This window comes from Bos taurus, chromosome 1, assembly GCF_002263795.3.
Source record: "Bos taurus isolate L1 Dominette 01449 registration number 42190680 breed Hereford chromosome 1, ARS-UCD2.0, whole genome shotgun sequence".
NCBI lineage: Eukaryota > Metazoa > Chordata > Mammalia > Artiodactyla > Bovidae > Bos > Bos taurus.
In genome coordinates this window covers 64,680,020-64,703,226 of record NC_037328.1, presented here as the reverse complement: position 1 = coordinate 64,703,226, position 23,207 = coordinate 64,680,020, and the positions used below count along the sequence as shown (strand labels likewise).

The 23,207-nt window shown below is 35.3% G+C and overlaps 1 protein-coding gene across 5 annotated transcripts in view; it reads left to right on the top strand.

Moving 5' to 3' along the window:
• The window catches only part of GSK3B (glycogen synthase kinase 3 beta), a 220,582-nt gene that overhangs the window by 158,671 nt on the left and 38,704 nt on the right, over window positions 1–23,207 (top strand). For 4 of the 5 annotated variants that reach the window (XM_059887275.1, XM_024992903.2, NM_001101310.1 and 1 more), the window contains 2 exon segments: window positions 13,497–13,592; window positions 22,608–22,646. In XM_059887275.1, coding sequence (XP_059743258.1) covers window positions 13,497–13,592; window positions 22,608–22,646 — 135 coding nt within the window. 5 annotated transcript variants of the gene reach the window in all.

Sequence of the window (23,207 nt, the reverse complement as noted above, 5' to 3'; positions counted from 1 at the left end):
AAAAATCATTTTAATGTAAAATTTCTCAGTTGAATCTTTACATTAATATGCCGTATATAGGCCAGAAGAAACATCAGTTTTATGTTGCTACTATGAAATTTTACTGACTCTGTAGCAACTTACTCATACTTGGTTAAATCACTATAAGCTTATATGTAAGTGTATATCAAAAAGTGGTGTCATGCATGAAAAAGTGGTGTCATGGCAATGTGGTCTGGTTAGCTTTTGACTTGAGAATAATGACATCCATTTGAAATTAATTTACCCAAAACAAGCAGTATAAAATGATTTACTAAGTTGCCAGAATATGTTTTATTTATTCAAAGAAACTTTTTTCTCATAAACCTAAGTTTCAAGACATTTTCACCTCAAAACTGTTGTTTTAATAGTTATGTTTTAGAACCTGAGTCAGAAGACCATCCACAAAATTATTCTTTGTGGAATATAATATACTGTACTTATCAACTGTAGATTCTTCTCCATGGTGGCAATTTGAGTTCTTCTGTATATTTGTTTATTTTCAGGGTTCAATATAAAGAAACACTGGACTCTTGTAGAGGGGCATTTATTTTGTTAAAAGCATACTGATTGATATTTCATGTTTAAAAAACATAATTTTATTGATATGTATAATGGAAGGAGAACACAAAGAAAATCTTGGCTTGTGGTGCTACAATACCACAAAAACTATTAACACTAAGAACTATAGTGTTAGTGATTCCCAGAGGAAGCAAGAGCTGGGGGATGTGTGTATACAATGTTTGCGTGTCTCAAAGGGGAGTGTGATTTTTTTTTTACAGATTTGGAAAATACAGTGAGGTTTTTTTTTGTTTTTTTTTTAACCCAAGAGATTCTAATCCCATCTGCCACCCTTCTTTTTGTCATATACCCTTACCTTGAACATACAACTATGGCTGACATTCACCTAGGGGGGGGAAAAATGACCGCTGTGAATATGTATTAACCAAGAATGACTTTGTTTTACTTTTTGGTGAGTAATTTGCATAGTCAAAACAGTAATCACCTTTTTTGGGGGAAGGAAAGTACTTGTTGCCAAATATATAATTTTATTGGGAAAGAAAAATCATACTTCCCACTTTTAAAACTTATTTTATAGCTGTAGTAATCAAGATAGTGCATCTACAGTGGAATATTATTAAGCCACAAGAAGGAAGGAAATTCAGCCATTTTTGATAACAGGATGGATGGACCTTAGGGCATTATGCTAAATGAAATAAGCCAGACAGAGAAAGACAACTATTCCATGGTATCACCTGTATGTAGACTCTAAAAAGAAAAGGAAAAAAGTCAATCATAGAGAGTAGAAAAGTGGCTGCCCCTGGGGCTTAGGGAGTGGAGGAAATGAGGAGAGGTTGGTAAAGAGGACAGATTTTCTAAGATGAATGAGGTCTGGGAATCTGATGTAAAACATGGTGGTTATAGTTGATAACACTATTGACCTAAATGTTCTCACCAGAAGAAGGACGAGAAGAAAGAAAAGTGTGAGGTGATGAATATGTTAATTAACTAGATGATAGGTATCCTTTCACAATGTGTATGTATATAAAATCACCACTGTGTTCATTTAGTATGTCTTAAAATTTTGTCAGTTAAACCTCAAGAAAGGGGGTTGAGACTGTTCAGTCCCGACATGAGTATAGGCCTATAGGTCAGTGCAGTACAATTGAATGTCTAGAAAATAAATCTTTATGTTTATGGTCAGATGACCTTAGACAAGGGTTCCGGGGCAGTTCAATGGGGAAACAGTAGTCTTTTTAACAAATGATATTTGGGCAACTGGATACCCATATGCAAAAGAATGAAGTTGGACCCCTACCTCTCACACCATGTACACAAATTAACTCAAAATGTATAGGCCTAGAGCCAAGATTGTAAAACTCTTAGAAAGAAACATAGGTGTAAATGATTTTTTTTTTTAGATACAAAACCAAAAGCACAAATGACAGTAGAAAAAACATATATATTGAACTTCATCAAAATTTAAAAATTTGTTTCCCAAAGACTACCATCCAGAAAATTAAAAGACAACACACAGAATGTTGTCAATAAGGAATTTGTATCTAGAATAAGGAACTCTTACAACTCAACCATAAAAAGACAGCCCAAAAGAAAAATGGGCAAAAGATCCGAATTAACATTTCTCAAAAGAAGACATACAGGTGGCCAGTGAGGAGACACACACAAAGACACTCAACGTTGTTGGTCATTAGAGAAATGCAAGTCAGATCCACAGTGAGTACTAGAGCATATTTATTAGGGTGGCCAAGATACAGACCCACAGTAACTAGTATTGGTAATGTGTGGCTCAGACGGTAAAGTGTCTGCCTGCAGTGCGGGAGACCCGGGTTCAATCCCTGGGTTGGGAAGATCCCCTGGAGAAGGAAATGGCAGCCCACTCCAGTATTCTTGCCTGGAAAATCCCACGGACCGCAGAGCCTGGTAGGTTACTGTCCATGGGGTCGCAAAGAGTTGGACACGACTGACTGACTTCACTTCACTTCAGTGTGTGTGCTTAGTTTTTCAGTTGTGTCTGACTCTTTGCAACCTTATGGGCTGTAGCCTACCAGGCTCCTCTGTCCATAGGATTCTCCAGGCAAGATTACTGGAGTGGGTTGCCATGCCCTCCTCCAGAGGATCTTCCCAACCCAGGGATTGAATCTGTGTCTCCTGCATTGCAGGCGGATTCTTGACCCACTGAGCCACCTGGGAATCCTTACCAAAGGATGTGGAGAAATTGAAACTTTCATACATTGCTCGAGGGATTGTAAAATGGTATAAACAAAAAGCGGTTTTGCACTTACTCAAAATAATAGGGTTACCACACAACCCAGCAGTTCCCTTCATAGGAATTTGAAAACACTAATCTACAAAAAAAACTTGTACATAAAGGTTTGTGCAGTATTATTTATAGCCGAAAAAGTATAAACATTTCAGTTGTCCATCAGCTGATGAATGAAAATGTCAAATACAGACTATCACAGAAAATATCAAACACAAAAGGACACATGTTAATGTGATTCCATTTATATGAAATGTCCAGAATAAGCAAATCTGTAGAGACAGAAAGTAGATTAGTGGTTGTCAGTAATTGGGGAGAGTAGAAATGGGAGTGACTGCTCATGGGTACAGGGTTTAATTTAGGGATGATGAACATGTTCTGAAATCAGATAGCAGTTGATGGTTGTAAGCACTGAATATATTAAAAAAGAAGTAAGTTCTATAGAGGGGTGTAAAGCTCAAAGCTTTGTTTGTTTTTTAAGATAAGATTGAAGACATCTACCTGCAGAACTTCTGATAAGGGTGTGTTGCTGCTTCCACCATATTTTAAGAAAGGCAGTAAACTGACCATAGCTTTGCAAAGCACTCAGATCCAGTTAAGTGACAAATGGCACAGGGGTAAATGGAGTAAATCATGGACACACAAAGGGACCCTCCTGTACTAGTTTAGGCTGAATAAATACTTTAGCCAAAAGTATTTATCCAAATACTTTTGAATAATTTATTGAGATACTTTTGTTGTGTTCAAAATAACATGACAGCTTGATGCTCTTTTCTTCACTGATATTCCTAATGAGATTTTAATGATTGTGCTGCTGCTGCTGTAGCTTTGAGGATGGGGGGAGGTTCCTTGCCTTTTGGAAATCAGAGGAAAACCCTGAGAGAGAAACATCGCAAACCCCACAAAAAAATCCTTATACCAAAATCTCACCCATTTCTTATAGGTGAGGTCGATAGGAACTGTATAAAATCTGCATATAAGTGTCTGCCTGCAATGTGGGAGACCTGGGTTCAGTCCCTAAGTTGGGAAGATCCTCTGGAGAAGGAAATGGCAACCAACTCAGTACTCTTGCCTGGAAAATCCCATGGGTGGAATACCTGATAGGCTACAGTCCATGGGTTGCCAGGAGTTGGACACGACTGAGTGACTTCACTTGTCTTGTTTTGATAGTTAAGTATTTTAGCTACCTACCTGTAATGTATTTACAGAGAAGGCAAGGGCACCCCACTCCAGTACTCTTGCCTGGAAAATCCCATGGACGGAGGAGCCTGGTAGGTTGCAGTCCATGGGGTCGCTAGGAGTTGGATACGACTGAGCGACTTCACTTTCACTTTTCCCTTTCATGCATTGGAGAAAGAAATGGCAACCCACTCTAGTGTTCTTGCCTGGAGAATCCCAGGGACAGGGGAGCCTGGTGGGCTGCCGTCTATGGGGTCGCACAGAGTCAGACACGACTGAAGCAACTTAGCAGCAGCAGCATAGTGTTTTTAAAAAGTTTAAAACCTGTAACTTGTAGGGATATACCAGAGAGCATAACATTTTATATCAATCCTTTGGAAGTGAAAATGTGGTGATTCCAAGAATGTCAGTAGAGTACTGATATTTTGAAATAGAATAGCTCATTGACATGTTTTTTGGTTTTCACATTGTCACATTTATGATACAGACAGTCAACCTGACAGTTATCCAATTTAAATAAACATTTCTTTTATGCAGAAATCCCTCTTGACTCTGTGTTACACAATTTTTTATCTGCTTATTTTAAAAGCTTTGATTGAATTCATTATGGCCATGTATCCCTTCAGTCTTTCAGGGTACATCACGTTAACAGCATTTTGATTTAGTGAACCATTTGGGCCTACACAGAGGGTCTTTGCCCTCAAGGAGTTCACACACTTATTGAGGGGAGGTAAAGCAGGTCTGACTCCAGAAGTCTGATCAGAGTACAGAGGCAGAAGTATCCTATTTGGAGAGAATCCTATCTGGAAAGATTTCATTTAAGAGGAAATTCTTGAACTGAATCTTGAAACATGCAAAGATACTCACCATTGAGAGAAAGGAAGGGAATGGAGGACGTACGTGCTAATTTGGACAAGGATGCTTAGTGAAGTCAGGTCTATTGTGTGTTACTTTATGGTTCGAGCCTAAAGTTCTGAATGGTGGGGATAGTGTATAAGTTTACCAGGAGGCTGGAGCTGTGGGCAGTGGCCAGAACACTTTAGCCTGTAAGCACTTGGAAGCCACTGAAGGATTTTAAGCAGAGGAGTAACAGATTTCTAATAGAATTTCTTTGGCTTCATGTTTGTTTTAAAGGCCACACATGTAGTTCTATTGCTGAAGTTTGGCGACCTCTGGTGTTGGGCTATTAAAACGCAAAGCTGTGAAAGAAGTGTATTTCAGAGCTTTTGTCAGATGATTCTTGGCTTTATTTCTTTGAAGACATGAATCATAACTCATCACTTGATATTTATTGGTGTCTAGATAAATTTGAAGCTAAATGAATGAAAAAAAAATGGTGCAACAAATGTAATGGGACTGGATACAAATGAAATAATTGATTTAATCATAAAAGATGAACAACTTCCCAGAGGGTTGTGACAGGCTAATCTCTGATCTTTGAGTCTTTGCACCACTTACCCCCCATGACGTTCTAGGATAGTAGACTTAAAAAATGCTTTTTTTGCAATAAATGGAAAGATCCTATTCTAATGGCAGATAACTCAGAGTACATACTCTTCCCAATAGTGTGATCATTTTGAACATCCCCCTCCTTTTACTGTGTAAGAGATACCATAATTATAGAAAAGTACATAAAATATTATGTGCAGTTTAATTTCCTTTAAGTTGTGGGGCACTCAGTTTTCAGGAAATCCAGAAATAATAATTATTTTTTAAATGTACCTTTAATCTTAAAAGTTTCTGGGGAAAAACTAATCTTCCATCTCTTAAAATTTGAGGGAACCCTGAGACTTGTTTTGTGTCTGAAGTGTTAAGATCCTTGTCAAACATACATTTTTTTTTAATCTGTTAAGTGAAAAAGTTTAAGTATATGATTTCAGAGTTTCCAAATATAAATCACCTGAAATAAATCAAGTAGAAATACACTCTGAACCTAGTAGAAGCTTAATATATAAAAAATATATTCAGAAGTAGAAATGGGATAGTTGACTTGTTTTTTGTTGTAGTTTATTATTGATTGCAGATTGTGATGCATTTGGAATCTTTGCTCTTCATAATCTTTCACTTGTTAACCTTTAAGACTTTAATGTTGCCATCCATCCATTATCTAAGCCTTGTTCTCTGTCAACACTCAACTGATACAGTTACCCAAATCATGCTATTTGCTACCTCATACCTTGAGTGCATAGAACCTGCATCTGATTCATTTGCTTCCTAGATTCCTTAAGTAAAATTTGCTCTTGTCTCTCCTTCCAGCATCCTTTCCTAAATCTTTTCTTTACTCCAGTTCATTGTAGCACTTTCGCCTCATAGATCTCTGTGCTTATTTTGTTGTACTGATCTTGGCTATTTGAAGTTGATTTATAATGTACAGGGGTTCCCTGTTGGCTCTGGGGGTAAAGAATCTGCCTGCAATGCAGGAGATGCAGATTCAGTCCCTGGGTTGGGAAGATCGCTTGAAGAAGGGAATGGCTACCCGCTCCAGTATTCTTGCCTGGAGAATTCTATGGATAGAGGAGCCTGGAGGGCTGCAGTCCATGGGGTTGCAAAGAGTTGGATATGACTGAGCAACTAACTATAATGTACAAGTCTTTCTGCCCTATTGTTCCTTGAGCAAGGGCACTCAGTAAATATTTCTATTGAGTGGAGTGACTTAGGAGACTGAAAAAAAAATTTTGTAATGCCTCTCAATTATTTCATGCCTTTGCATCCTTACATTCCTTTGCATCTTAACTCACATCTTTCTTTTCTTAAAGACTGTATGTACTGTATATAAAATAATTCTGATTTTAAGGTTTGGCAGACTCTTATACTTTTAATGCTAGCCTTAAAATAGCAGCAGAAGAAAGATAAACATGGTTGTATTTAGTATAGTAATGGCATCACAAATTACATAATGGTCTGTTTTTTACTTTTTAAATTAATTTCATAGTGGTGTAGTTTACATACAATAAAATATAACAGTTTTAAGTGTACAGTTTAATGAGTTTTGACAAACATATCTACTATCCTGGTCAAGATTTAGAACATTTCCGTCATCCCCAAACATGTTCTTGTGTACAGCCTAGGGTAACCAAATGTCTCAGGTTGCCCAAGACTGAGGGATCTGCCAGGGTAGTCCCAGGTAAGCTGGGACAGTTGATCACCCTGTTCGTGTACCTTTGCAGTCTCCCATCTTTTGTTTCAGGTTACCATTAGTCTGCTTTCTGTCACTGCAGGTTAGTTTTTCCTATTCTAGAATTTCATATGAATGGAATCATGTTGTGTGTGTGTGTGTTTTGTATCTGTTTTTTTTAGTTCAACATCATGTTTTTGTGATTTACCCATCTTTGTATTACCTATTCTAAGAGTTGTTTATCCATTTACCTGTGGTTAGCATTTAACTTGTTTTTGTTTTGGCTGTTATGAGTAAAGCTTCTCTTTTTGTTCAAACAAACCTGTGTTTACATTTCTCTTCAATAAAGAACAGGACTGAAATTGCTGTCATATGATAAATGTGTGTAAACTTTGTAAGAAATCATCAAACTGTTTTCCAGAGCAGTTTCACTGTTCTGCACTTCCACCAGCAGTGTATGAGAGTTTCAGTGTTTTGCATTTTCATCAACATACAGTATTTATAATAATTTTAAATTTAGTCTTAAACTTGCTTTTATCGTTAGGAAATGTCCCTCTATTTTTGTTTAATTTCCTTGTACTGAAGTCTACAATTTTCTGATATTGCATTGAGTCTGATAATTTTTACCTTTAATTGGAGTGTTTGGACCATTTACATTCAATGTAATTATTAATATGGTTGGGTTTAAATATTCCACCTTGGTAATTGTTTTCTTTTTGTTGTTTGTTTCTTCCTCTCCCTTTTTTACTGCTCTCTTGAGTGTTTTTCATTTTCCCTGTTGGCTTTTTAAGCTATATTGATTGCCATGTTACATTTTTTAAAATTTCTTCTAAGATTGAACATAGGCATCCTACTCTATCATGGTCTACAGATAATAATATACCACTTTGCATATAAAGTAAGAACCTTACAATAGCATATTTCCATTTCCCCTTCCTGTTCATTGTGCTCTTGCCATACATTTTACTTCTATAATACTTTATTTTGCTTTAAACACTGTTTTCTTCTAAACCAGTTTAAAAGCAAAGGGGAGATTCATGATGATATTTGGTAGAAACTATTGCGATACTGTAAAGCAATTATCCTTCAATTAAAAATAAATAAATCAAAAAATAAATGAATACAGTAGTGACCAACTTAAAAAAATAAAAGCAAAAGGGAAATGTCATACATATAGTCCATATTTATAATTTTTGGTGGTCTTTATTCCTTAGTGTAGATAGGAATGACCATTCGTTTTCTTTCATCCTAAAGTATTTTCTTGTAGTGAAAATCTGGAGACAAACTCTCTTAGCTTTTGTTTGCTTAACAATGTCTTGTTTATTTAATTTTTTTCACTGTTTCAAGGAGAGAAGTAGCCCTGAGTTTTATTATGTGGTTTGATTGATGGAGAGAACTGGAAATCAAGACATCTTGGTTCTGTTCCTGTCATTCTTTTGAAGGATATTTTTACTGGATATGGAATTTCTTGGTTTCTAGTTTCTCTTTTTTTTTTTTTTTTTTTTGAGAGAGGTCTCGATTTTCTTCTGGCTTGCGTTGTTTCTGATAAGTTGGCTATTATTGTCGACTGTATAAAATGTGTCTCTTTGCTTTGGTAAAAACTTTCCCTTTATCAGTGGCTTTTATACTGTTTGGGTTTCATGGCATTTTCATCAAATTTGGGAAAATGTTGGCCACTATTTCTTCAAATATTTTTTCGACATCTGTTCCCTCAAGCCCCTTCTTAGACTCCAATCACAGGTACCTATGTGTTTCTAGCTTGTTGTACCTCCATGCTTCAGCTTTGATAGTTTCTGCTGTTTTGTTTTGTTTTTTAAGTTCACTGATTGTCTTCTGTGGTGTCTCATCTGTTGTTAGACCTCCAGGAAAATTTTAACTTCACATATCATACTTTTCAGCTGTGTGATTACTGTATTTCTTTTTTACTCCTGTGTTTGTCTCCTCATTATAATAGCTGTTTTATGCCCTCATTTGTCAGTTCTGCCCTCTGTCATTTTTGTACCTATATCTGTTGACCAGTTCCCTACTCCCTTCTTTTTGAATCGTATTTACCTTCTCCTTGAAAGACTATTTCGTCAGTCAGTTTTCTAATTGTTTTACTTTAGAGAGTAATTCTAATATCAGTTACTTAGCAGTTACTAAAAAGAGATGTCTTTTTTTAAAATAATGCAAACTTTACATGATATTCTAGATTTATTGAGCTACTGATGCCAAGTTATACAGAATTATACTTTATTATGTAAGGCTTTTAGTTAACACAATATACACAAAGCAATTCTGTAACAAGGATGTTCTACAACTTAGGCCTTGAGATTAAAAATTTTAGGCAATAGAATTACTTATAATGTGCACATCCATAGGACTTCCTGCCATTAAACATTCCAATCAAAATTCTACATGTGAAACAATCACATGTGCTACAGTAGTGGAAGTGACTAGTAACAGAGGCTCTCTGGCCCAGAAAGCCTAAGGTGTTTACTTTCTGGCCCTTAAAAAAAGTTGGCTAATCCCTGGATCTCCCATCTACTTTTCATCTCTATTAGCTAGTCTGGGGAGAATGTGCTTTTCAAGATTTTAAGGTGACAAGAAAAAGAATAGAAAAATTATTATAATAGTTGTATATTTGACAAGAGAAATTAAACATAAAACAGACAGCTACATTGGAATTTCACTTCGTCCATCTAATAGCTCTAGTGATTCGTCATGTGGCTGTAACACTAATAAGATACCCTTTGCCGCTTTGTGGTGATATGCTAGTTTATTTGGTTAATTGCTTTTAAGTAATTGATAGTGAATATATCAGTGATTCCATTTACTAGATATTAATAGTAATTAAGTTTCTTAAAAGTCACAAATATCCACATTTTAAAGATAAAGAACACAAACTCTGATCACCAATCAGAAGTATAATTAAGAATCTTTTTTGTATCGTAATTATTCATCAAAGCAGATAATCTCCCATTGTGATAAAAGATTTTTTTCCACATCCATGCACTGGTATATATTGAGTGAGAATTCTAGGTATGTAAAAAATGCTTAGATGTAAAGGTCAGAAATATTGAACCTTAGTTAATTATATGTATGCTAACATAATTAAATGTCTGCAACTGATATTCAGATGCATCAGAAAATAAGGTGGATTGATATATGCATGGAGGAGTGGAAATGTGATGAAACAAATGTAGTATTGAAAAATATTAGAGAATTGGTAGTATAAAGGGAGGATAATCTCACTGTTTTAAAAAAGATGCAGCTTTTCTCATATGTGAAATTTTTCACATATAAAATTTGGGATAAATGTTTAGATCTAAATGGCTGTGAGACAGTTTAGAGAGAATATGGGCGTGACTTCACATATGCACACATATAGTATACTTTCTTGCTTTCACATAAAATAAATTATTATAACATATGTTTATTTAAGCAAACCTTATATGCATGTTATGTGTTTCTCAGCTGTTTGTTGTTTATTTCATAGATTTACTTCCACCAGGAATATTCTTAGGTTATAATAAAAAGCATATACGAATTTAAACATTCACTTCAAGGAGCATCCTGCCTTTTTCATTATACAGTATTATACATTTTCCATTATGCAATATGGAAAAGTCAGCCAAATAGCCTATAAATTCATATGATCTTTGTTCATGCAGTAAAAAGATGGATTTACTGATGGTCTATATACATCCCCTCATTTCTTTTGGCATTTTTACCAGCTTGTAGGGAGTTAGGACTGTGCCTTGTGCTAACAAAGTGCTGAATAAAAAAGGGGAGATTACACAAAAAATACTCACTGATTTGAGAGTGGGCATTTCTTAAGTGTCATTATTATTTTATTGTGAAATATATCATAATACAAAAATATATAAAAATTAAGTTTAAAGCATAATAATAAAGTGACTATCCATGTAAGTACCACTCAGATTAAGAATTAGAATTAGAGAACCACTTATGCCCACCCCAGTCACAGTCCCTCCTCCTCCATTATTTCTAGTAAGCTAAATAATCTATACTTGATTTTTCTAGTGAATATTCCCATGCTTTTGATTTAGTTTAACTATGTAAACTAAAGGATTCCCTGGTAACTCAGCTGATAAAGAATCCACCTGCAACGCAGGAGACCCCAGTTCAATTCCTGGGTCGGGAAGATCTCCTGGATAAGGGATGGGCTACCCACTGCAGTATTCTTGGGCTTCCCTAGTGGCTCAGCTTGTTAAAGAATCTGCCTGCAGTGTGGGAGATCTGGGTCCGATCCCTGGGTTGGGAAGATCCTCTGGAAAAGGGAACAGCTACCTTCTCCAGTGTTCTGGCCTGGAGAATTCCATGGACTGTATGGAATTCATGGAGTCACAAAGAGTCAGACATGGCTGAGCGACTTTCACTTCACTTCATTTTCACGTAAATTAAAACATAGTTTAGTGTTTCCAGTTTTTAAACTTTACATAAAGCCATTATTGAGTGAAAATTCACCACTGTGTGAAATTCATCCAATAAGGTATATGTTGTTCTAGTTCATTTATTTTCATTGCTAGTTAGTATATCGTTGTATGACTGTGCCACACTTTATTAATTCTACTTTTGGATTTTTGCTTTTGCCTGCAGTGTTGTATTATTACAGACTGTGTGTATACTGAGTCGCTTCGGTTGTGTCCTATGCTTTGTGACCCCGTGGACCTTAGCCACAGGGCTCCTCTATCCATGGTGTTTTCCTGGGAAGAATAGTAGAGTGGGTTGCCATGCCCTCCTCCAGGGAATCTTCCCGACCTAGGCATCAAACCTGCGTTTCCTGTGTCTCCTCCATTGCAGGCAGATTCTTTACTGCTTGAGCCAGCAGGGAAGCCCCTATTACAGACTAATATTTATTATAAAGAGTTTCTCTACAGTATATGTCTTAAAATGAAATTAGTGGATTGTAGCATCACTGAAAGTATGCATTTTAAATACTCATTTTTTAACATTGCTGTTGTTTTTATTTAGCATTTAAAAAAATCCAGTGGAGTTGCATTTGGAAGGCAGAATTATCAATAAGTTCACTCTCCCTTCTTTTTCACTCTTTCCCCTTTTTCCCATACATGTACACACATACACCCTTCATCAAGAGTCCAATTTAGAAAATAAGGGCTTGCTTTATTATTTAAAATGAAAACTTTTACTTTTCATATTTTAAATATAGATAGCTCCTAACTTACAAATATCTGATAGCTACAGTTACAAAGACCAGATATTTTCCTTCTCAACACTCTTTGCTTCTCCATAAAGCTGGAATTCTACTACAGGAAGGAAAGGAAGTTGTATTATATTTATTACCCCTAATAATTTCCTAGTACCTCTTTGTAATACTTTGTTCTAGCTCCTCACAACCGTGAATCTTCTTTATGTCACTATAGGCAGAAGATGTTCTAGAATTCTATATGAATTAAATTATACAGTACCTACTCAGTCTAGCTTACGTTTTGTTTTCATATGAGTGTCTTTTGAAGAATAAAACTTTAAAAAATTTGCCTAAGTTCTGAAAGTTTTAATGAAGTCTAGAGAATTAGAAACAATAACAACAAGCACCTGAAATGCTTAGTTTGCCCTGTTTGTTCACCACTGATCAAGTACTTCACATTCTGCTCCTCTGTGCAACTGTCCTTGAATTAAATGGATTAACGTTTTATTTCAACAAACTTGTTTTATATTGGGCACTAGAGTTACAAAGATACGTAATAAGTCTTGTTTTTCTTCAGAGTACTCATTTTAGTACTTAATGTCTCTTCCCATCACCTGTCTGATGCAGTCAAGTCCATATACTTGCCTTCGTTTGGTGCCTAATACAGCTCTGGAGGTAATGAAGTGCTCAGTATATTTTCATCTTGTATTATAGTTATACTTTTTTCCACACAAATATGTAAGTTGCTCATAGTTTAGAATCTCTCTTGTTCTTAGTATTCTTCATATAGTTCCTAGTGCACAGGGATATTCACTTAATATTCAGTGATTGAATGGAATTATTGATGACCATGTTTGACTAAGGTTCTCCTAATTAGTTTTTTGATAATAAAACCTTTGACTTACTTTACTGGTGAATAAATGAATAAAAGATTCTCTCACTTCATTATGTCATCACAACAGATTGTTTTTCTAGACAGAACGAAGATGCCTGATTTTTAGTTGAATATTTTTGAGTGACCTTTCTTTTACAGACTTAATGACTATTACCATAAAAGTCTGTATACTACCTATAGCTTGGGTTCTCTAGTCAGAAATTGAAGTCTTTTATAAAGTCTGCTCTATTTAATGAGTTACATATTTTATAACTTTGGAATTCCATTTTCCAGTGAAACCAGTACATTAAAACATAAAGACTATATTTATAAGTATAATAGAAAATTAGGGCAATAACTTTCTTTCTTTATCTAGGTCCTGGGGACACCAACAAGGGAGCAAATTCGAGAAATGAACCCAAACTACACGGAATTCAAATTCCCTCAAATTAAGGCACATCCTTGGACTAAGGTGAGTCAAAACGAGTTTTTTTAAAAAATACATTAACCAGTAGTTAATTAGAAGTTGGATTTCTCATTGTTCTTGAACTAAACTATTTTGAGACTAGGTGGCTGTCGGAATACAAAGTACAACAGGACTTCTGCATGTAAAAATAATTGGATAATTATACATTAGTATTTCATTGATTGTATATAGCTGCATTCCCATTGATTTCCTGTAGAAAGTTTCCAATCTGGGTTTTTATTTGTAGGATGAGGACAGTACACATGCATAGTATTCAAATAAAGAATTTCATTAAGTGCAGGATCTTATATAAATTTTTACTCTTTAAAATTCAGAAGTAATTTCTTTATATAGTTGGGTACTTACATGCATTCAATATCGTATAGCATTCAGTATCACATATATTTTTATTCTTTTTAAACTACTAGTAATAGATTATATTTTGTGTTCTTCTCTTGTTTTCTTTCCTGTTGGTGTTTTGGGAGCAAGAGTAAAATGAAGATTTGGTCTCATGAATAGTATACATTGAAAGCAGTTGATATACCCACAGGATGTCACTAGCCATTGGAAAAGCCTAACTTCAACTTTTAGTTGGAGCCAATTCTAAGAGCATAAGTACTAACTTATGAGAAGACTTTATTTTTTGTTTTGATAGTTAATTGAAATGATTGTAGAGAGATTTTATTAAAAAGTTATTTTCATGTCTGATTTGTGAGATTGTATGCAGAGGGGAAAAAAAATATCAATAAGGTTTATAGCTAGAGTGACTCTCTTGTTTTATGGATTCTGAAACTGTAGCTAAACATGCCAAATGACTTATCCATGTTTCCATATGTGACTGACAAAGTCAGAATTAAGCTTCTTCTCTGTGTATGTGTGTGTGTGTTTAATACCAAGTTTTTTAACCTTCTAGTTCTGTGCCATCTATATATCCCTCTTCCCAGTTTATTCTTATATTTCATTATATATTTTGTGGGTTGGAAATATTCAACTTTTTAATACATATTTCAATCAGAGATCTTTTATATTTAAAAATATACATAGAACAGTTTGTTTTGAACACTGACAAGTTCATTTAATTGGTTATATATCTTTTATAATAAGAGGTAAAGTAATTTAGGTGAAATAATTTACATTTCCAGATTCAAAGTAGGTCTCTTGCTAAGTTGTATTATTCAGGTTTCTTTACTTCAAGTTATCAAATATCTTCACGTCTCTTCACTTCAGAAAATCCTCTTGTTTCCAAATAATTAGAAACAAAGACCTCAGTAATAATTTTACTGCCAGAATTATAAGTTGTAGCTTTCACTGACCAAGACATTGCTCTCTCCCCTACCCTCTTTTTAAGTTTACAGTAAACACTAAATATTCTGAGATAAGTCATCCTTTGGTCTTGGTATTTAAAGTTTATTTTGAATCTGAGTCAGAAGATATTTAGGTTCTTTCACTGGTTCTAAACTCAAGAGAATCGTAGGTGCCCTATTTGGATTTAGAATCCGAGCTGCAGTTTGAATCCACAAAGTTATTCCAAGTTACATGTAATAAGTGATTTGTAGTATACTATGATTTCAGCCATGTTAAAGAAGAACAAGAAGCAAAGAGAATTCTGTGTATTGAATTAATACAGGGAAGTATTCAGAAATGCTAATGGTAGTTTGAATTAAAAGAGTATAGGTGATTTTATTTTCTTCTGCATTTCCATATTTTTTTTTTAATAAGCATGTTATTTTAAGGTAGAAAAGTAAAATTCTTTTTGGTCGAATCTGTTCTAAATATTCATCCTGTGTAGAGTTTCTAAGCAATACAATGCTGAAATGAGGTCATGAGATCTTATTTAGTAGTCCTTGTCCTCGTTTTTTTTTTAAATCAAGACTGCCACCAGTACTAGTGTTTGTCATATTCTGTACTTTTTCCCCTTGATTATATCTCTTCAAGTGTTAGCCAGGATGGAATGTGAGGAATGATTCATTATAATTACCATGCAAGCAATAGAAGACTAATGGTGAATTTGCATGCTTTACATCATTTACCCTTGTGAATTCCAGATGTTTTCTATATCTTACACTGATGCTTTTCCAGTGTAATAATATACACAAAGCCCTTTTGTTTTATTTAGGCTTCCATTCTTATACCATATATAGAATAATAATTCAATTCTCCCACCTATTTTGTGTCTTCAAACTCTTATGAATTCTTCACTCATATATGTGCCATAATTTGGTTCTCACTTGGTACAAATGCATTTATTATATAGTAGGACACTTACATTAATTTCTCATTAGTGCACACCATTGGTTGCTGTTACTGTGGTTGTAAACACAAAACCAAATTCAGACACAGAAATTCCATGGCAGTACTCTGTCTTCCAGATGATCCAGAATATATTTACATTGATTTATTAAGAATTGATTATTGTCAAAATAAGAATACAAAATTTTAAATTTCTAGAGGAAAGTCTCCCCTCCTTTGTGATAGTGAATGTCAGCTTGAGAAATACTCTTTTATGCTAGGCAGCCAGTGGAGTTTTTTGTTTTTTTTCTTTAACGTACATAATGTTATTCTCTAAAGGAAAAAGCTTTTTGCCTTTGGAAGGCGGGTAAACAGGAGTCTGGAAACAAAATCTGCTTTGCCTTTATCGAAGTCTTCTGTTAAAACCTATTTTAGTCCCATTTGCTGAAACCCTTTTTTTCTCTACCATGTTATAGTGTAGTACAGCTATATCCCCAGAACTGGGAGCTCCTGTTCTCAAAAAAAATAGGCAGACAGAAAGTTGAAGGGAGAAAACGTCTTCCTTGGAAGCATTGAGTGAGGGTATTCAGATGTATAAGAAAGATAGCAAACAGAAGAACAAAACAATGAAATAATCCTAGTGTGATATATTGCAGGGAGAATCCTGAATTCTGGAGAATTCAGAAATCCAGTAAGATGCCCTTGACTATTACCTAATAGCCAGAACAACCTAATTCATTGAATAAGCATTTGTGGCTTAAGTTGGAAAGGAAATATATATATACTAATGTTTTGAAAAGGGGACCAGTATTGAGAGTGATGGTGGGGAAGATAAATACTTGCTTTTTGGTGTATGCTATACAGTTAAAAGAATAAAAGCCAGATGGGATGCAAAAGGAAATGATAGCAAAAGCAAATTGAGAATTAAATACAGGTGGAGATTGGTTGGAAGAAGAGAAGAAGCTGAAATTCTGCATTTGGTACATGGAGTTTTGGGTAAATGACAGTCTATTTAGGTATGAAGTAAGGATCTAGTATAAGCATTGCTCCCATTCTTTGTGCCTCATGTTGTTTTTTGCTTTTGTAGAAAAGCAGTTAGCTGTTGTGTCTTTTCTTCAGGTTCTTTTGAAAACAAATATGCATATAGAGGATTTGTCTTCTCTATCTCCACTGCCCTGACTTTAGCCCAACATCATATCATAGAATTGCTGAAACAACCTCCTACCTCCTGATTTCCCTCCTTCATATCTTTCACATCCTCACTGCTGTCAAAGTCATCTTCCTTAAAGCACATGTGATATTGTCTCTCCTGTTTGAAATTGTCTGATTCCTCATTGCCTATAGGAAAAATTTTATATACCATACATATAATGAGAAGAGTGCTTATATGTCCCAATTTATGTTTGCCCAGTATGATTATTAATGGCATGTTCTTCACACTCTTCACTGTCCCAGTTCGGATGATTATCCAGTCACTCTTCTGCTTCTTTTTCCAGAAAAATGAGAGATTTAGTTCTTTGTCCTGCTCTTAACCTTTCCTGAGGCATTTAGTCAGTTAAACCTAATCTTTCCCAAGTTCTCCAGCTCCCTCACCCTTAAATGCGTGTAATTAGGCAATGAATTTAAAAGTTCAGTGTTTGGTTAGGATAGATTGAAAAGTGAAAGTGAAGTCACTCACCGTGTCCAACTCTTTGCGACCCCATGGGCTGTAGCCTACCAGGCTTCTCCGTCCATGGGATTCTCCAGGCAAGAATACTGGAGTGGGTTGCCATTTCCTTCCCAACCCAGGGATTGAACCCAGGTCTCCTGCATTGGAGGCACACGCTTTAACCTCTGAGCCACCAGGATAGATTAAGGATTTCTAATAAAGTTAACATTGTAATGGTTGTATATGTTTATTCCCTATTTTGAGTATCTGATTGTGCTAACATTTTGTTAAAGTTAAAGCAGATATTCCCCTGTATTATTCCAGTATTAAATAATCCTGTGAGGTCAGTTAAATCAGCAGTACCCAGCTGTTTCAGCACCTGGGACCAGTTTTGGAGAAGACCATGGACCAGGGGTGGGATGGTTTCAGGATGATTCAGACGCATTACATTTACTGTGCAATTTATTTCTATTATTACATCAGCTCCACCTCAGATCATCAGGCCATTACATCTTGGAGGTTGGGGACCTCTGAGTTAGGTAACACAGATGTCTGTATATTCTTTCAGAGTAATGAAATTCATAAATGATATATCTAGTTAGTAGAGGAAATAGATTAGAATCCCAAGGGCCTTGGTTTCTTTCGATTGACTGAGTACTGTTTAATAACTTAGCTACATATGAGAGTGTTGTCCTGCTCACTTTGAAGGGATCATGCAGTCATGCTGAATTTCTTGATCTGATCAAACTGTTCTCCTGATTGTTCCCCGGAAAAGCCACATTCATTTCTACCTCTTACTAGTGAACACTTAGAGTGTTCTTTCTCTCTGCTTACTAAGTCTTGACCTTCGTCAAGACTTCAGATCTCCTTCTCCCACGAAACATCTAATTATCCAAGCTCTTATGTGATTATTCCCACCATATAACTCCTGTAGTACTTTCCAAGTCATACCATATATGTACCATAGCAGCTTCTTATTTCTCTTTTGTTGATGATAAAATGAATATGTTACCTCAAAATGTTTGTTGCTGAGACTTGGGTATACATGATTAATAGTTAATTGTCTGTAGGATATGTGGGGACCTTAGATCATTGATTTAAGTATCCCAGAAAGCATTATCCACAAAAATCAATCCTTACATACTTGATTTCTTAGAATACAGTCCACATGCTGTGAAATGAGTGAATACTAGTGTTTCTAACTAGCTAACAGAGTAAGCAAAAAATTGAGGTCATTTCAGCCATCAAAGGAATCAGACTAGCTGATTTAGTTATTACATGTATTATTTGCTATGCTTAAAGCTAAACCAAAAGATGCACTATAATTTTTTTAAATGACTTTCTTCATAATATTTTTTCCTAAGTCTTTGACTACAAGATGAATTTTCATTTGGTAAACTTACCTGTTTTAACTAGTTTCACCCATTACCAAAAATACGTTCAAAGGGTCTTAGCACAAAGCAAAAATCCCTGTCAAACATTTTGTTGTTGTTGTTTTGCTGATCCACTCTACCCTTTCTGGCCTTTCTGCCTTATTTTGCTCATGTATTCCAGAAAGCATGAAACTATGTTGGGGATTTCTGTTGGTTCCTAAGTTTGTCATTTGTCTGTTTTGTCTGCTGTTCAGGTAGTCAATTTCAATATTACTCTTCAACCCATCTGCCTACTGACCTCAACTAGTACATTATCATTTGTCACATAAATACACTATGTTCCTTACTGAATTTTCTACCTCCATCTTCATTAGTGCTAGAATAATCACTTCTTCTCTAACATCTATTTGCTATGTGAATAGACCTCCTCACTTTTCTGTTTATACTGGCTTTACCCTATTTCTTTGGAAACTATTGCACATTAAAATTCAACTACTAAGGTGGTGAATCCATACGTGAGAAGAATAAGGTAAAAAAGAAAGAATGGATCACTTGTGGGGAGCAGAGGATAGGGTGAGGGTGAATTAAAAAAGAAGGCAAAAATTTGTGACTTATCATTTGTTCTTTAAAACACTTACCTCCTGTGTATCAGTGCTATGCTAGACACCATAAAGGATACAAAAGAAAAAAAAAAAAAAACTAAAATATTAAGTCTCCATCTTTGAAACACTTAAGGGTGATATATATCTGAGTCAGTTGAAGCAAGTATTAAATAATAACCTTATACCTGATTATGTGCTGTTGGTGTTCCAAGGTGTTTCATGTACTATAGGTATCATAGAGAGGCTCTTCAGTGTGGATGGTGGACGGGAAAAGGAGCCTCCTTTAAAGGCGATAGAAGGGCTAGTGGATGAGGGTGGGTACTGTTGAAAGACAGTTTAGATTTGCTTGTGTGCATGTGTGCTCAGTAGCTTAGTCATGTCGGACTCTCTGTAACCCCATGGACTGGAGCCCACCAGGCTCCTCTGTCCATGGAATTTTCCAGGCAAGGATACTGGAGTGGGTTACCATTTGCTGCTCTATGGGATCTTCCCAACCCAGGGATCAAACCCATGTCTCTTGTGTCTCCTGTATTAACAGGTGGATTCTTTACACCTGGGAAGCCCTTGGGTTTGCTTAGGTGCTGCTAAAGTTAGGAATTGTTGTAGCTTAGGGGACTATCCCTTAAGAAAAGGAGGTATGGATGAAAAGGAAATATTTCTATATTCTTAGGAAGATCAACTTGACTATAGTAACCATTTTATGAACAATGAAAGATTAAATTGGATAAGTAGACATTTGGTAAATCACACTTCTGTAGTATTTTATGAGCAAATGAGATTAGAGGGAGGAATTTGTGGCATAGTTTAATGCTGATACCAACATTATATTCCTTATGTGTATTTTAATTAGTGAAGCTAAAATTTATTGAATTGTGGCTAAGGAAAAGATGTGTTTCTTATGAATTATGTGCTGTACATGAGCACTTCAGTAGACTTAAATTCTTTTTTTAGTTAATTAACTAGTCAGCAAATCCATAATATCGTCTCACTTTTAGTCCTGCATATAGCCTTACAAATTGCAAATAATTTTATGTACTGGGGTTGCTCTTCAGAAGTGTTCATGATTTATCAGTTTTTAACATTTAATGCTTGTGTATTTTGTGTATGACCAGCGAACAGTGTCTGTACTGTACATTTATCACAATGAAAACTTGAAGAGGACTAGCTATTTGAGCTACTGAACAAGGCACAGTACTTGTTCTCCATTCTACTTAGATTAATTATCATTGCCCCATAGGCATTTTTACATTGCTCTGGTTGGCTGTTTAATATAGTGGAATTGTTGAGAGCTGATGCTATGAGAATCAACCATAAGCCTTGATGTGGTATATAAATGGTAATTTTAAGGGGCTTAAGATTCAGTCATAACAGTTAGCTCCAGGTTGAAATTTGATGTTTGATGGCAAAAGTCTATTTATTATAGGACATGTGAAGGAGAAAATGGCCTGTGTCCTTTCTGAGTTATCCAAATGCAAATTTATTTTGAATAATTCTTCCGTTAAGAACTCATTTGCATTTGTTCAGTACCACAGAGACTTTATTTTTGGGGAAAAAATTTTTTTTTCCTCCTAGTTTCTTCTCTAGACTAGTATTTGTGATAAGAGTTTGTTTCAATTTAAGAAAATGAGTTGCTGCACAGGTGAGGTAGTAGTTGAATCACTTAAAAGTTCATGTCAGTGTTTTGGTTCTTTTCAGTTTTTCTTTTCGCTTTTGTTTTCTTTCTTCCTTTTGTTTATTTCTTTATTTTTTGCTTTGTTCTGTTTTGTTTTCTTTATTTACTTCTGGTTTTAGTTTTTACAGGGAGTATTTTGGGCTGGCTCTTCATGGCCTTGCTAACATTCTTGGCTGGCCATATTTAGTCTGCGCACTAATTGTTAGTTGGCCCAGTTGAGTCTTACTTTGTGCTCTCATTTTTTTTAGTCTGGTTTTCTATTTTTGTCCACCTGGTTGTGTTTTAAGTTCATGAGAGATTTTTATCCTGACGGGCCGGATTTTAATCCGTGAACTAAATTTTAGTCTGCAGACTAAAAGTAATCCGCGGATTATTTATTTTTTGCAAAATATTTAATTCCCCCACTGGAAACTATCCTAAAAGAATGTTAAATTCTCTTAGAATAGCCAAGGGAATTCACAGCTACTGGTGAGTTCTGCCATTTTTTGTTCTCAATACCTAGACATAATAGACCCTGCTACCTCCCTTTTGCATATTTGGCTCCGTTGTGCCTAGGTGTTGGTTTACATTACTTACTATGCATGTCACCTATAACTGTGACTGTCCCTTAGTTGTATTGTTCATTGTATATATTTTTGTTTAGCTTTTGGTGGGTGAATTGGGCATATTTGCAGATGGAACTGTGTTGAATTTGTAGTGTTCAGAGGTACAGAATTTTTTCAGTGAGTTTTTCCAAAAAGGAGAGGGTATGAGGGGGCAAAGCCCACAATAGAAAAAGTAAGTTTATACCCGCACTTCTGAGGTGATATGTCAATTTCTTGAAGAGTCCTAAGATAATGAGAATGTCAGTAAATATCTTTTATCAGGGAAGTCAATCCAAAATGAGAATAATCCGCGGTGGCCTGATCCTTCTTAGCTCACACAAATTGAAAATATCTGGCTTGAAACCTATAAATTAAATAAATTTATCACTTTCCTCTCATCACTAATAATTTAGCAAAAATGTTTATACTGTGTTACTGGAATTCATTAATAGAGAAAAATTAGCATATTGGGAACTCACATCTTGACAAGCAGGCTGATATGCCCCCTCCCAGCCATGTCAATGGACAATGAATCCAGGTCGTAGAAGACCAAACACTTTACTTTGGGAATTTTACTTCTAGATTTCATTTTGATTTTAACTTTTTTTGGTTTTGTATTTTTTTAATAAATGCACTGGCATCGGAACATAATTAAAATTTAATTTCTTTACTGTGCCTCACCATTGCGCAATCAAATTTTTTTTGCATACACTGTGGTGAAATAATTTTTAAAACTTGGACTTGCTACTGTGCAGACTGATGTTTAAAGTTTATAACTGTATAAACATTTTCTATGTCCCCCCCTCCACACCATGGATTTCTTATAACATTGGATATATTTTTCCTTGCTGGACTATTCTCTTTTGGATTGACTTCCCCTGTTTGGATTATTTCACTGCATTCTCATCTTTAGGATTCGTCAGGAACAGGACATTTCACCTCAGGAGTGCGGGTATGTACTTAATTTTTTTTTTCCCAAAATTTCAGGGCAGGTCTATAAAACTCGGGGGGAAAACTTTTTTGAAAAGCTAAGTTATTCATTCTTGAAATGTAATAATAAAAACAAAGTAGGTAGCTGTGCGGTATAGGTTTTGCTTGTGGTATATATTTAGACTCTCAGTTTCTTGAATGATTTATTGATAACTAAGCTGAAGTTTAGGAGTGGGGTTTGAAAAGTATTTTTACAAGAATAAATATTGACAAAAACCCCACGGAACCCAAGATGTTGAGTGTTAAACAATTTAGTATGGAATGAAAAGCAGCAGCAACTTCATTATTAAAAGCCAAGTGACAGTAGTTATTGGTTTCCTTTTCTTTAGACACAAAGATAATTCAGAAAACCTTTTTCTAGTTTGGCCTATAATTTTTGAAAGCTGCATGCTACCACACCCTGTCTTATGGTCAGAAATCTGGACTTTGGGTATGCTGGGATTTGACCCCACATAATTTTCTTAACCTTTATCTGTATATTACAGAACCAAGGCTTTTCTCATCAGGAATCTCTCAAGGATTA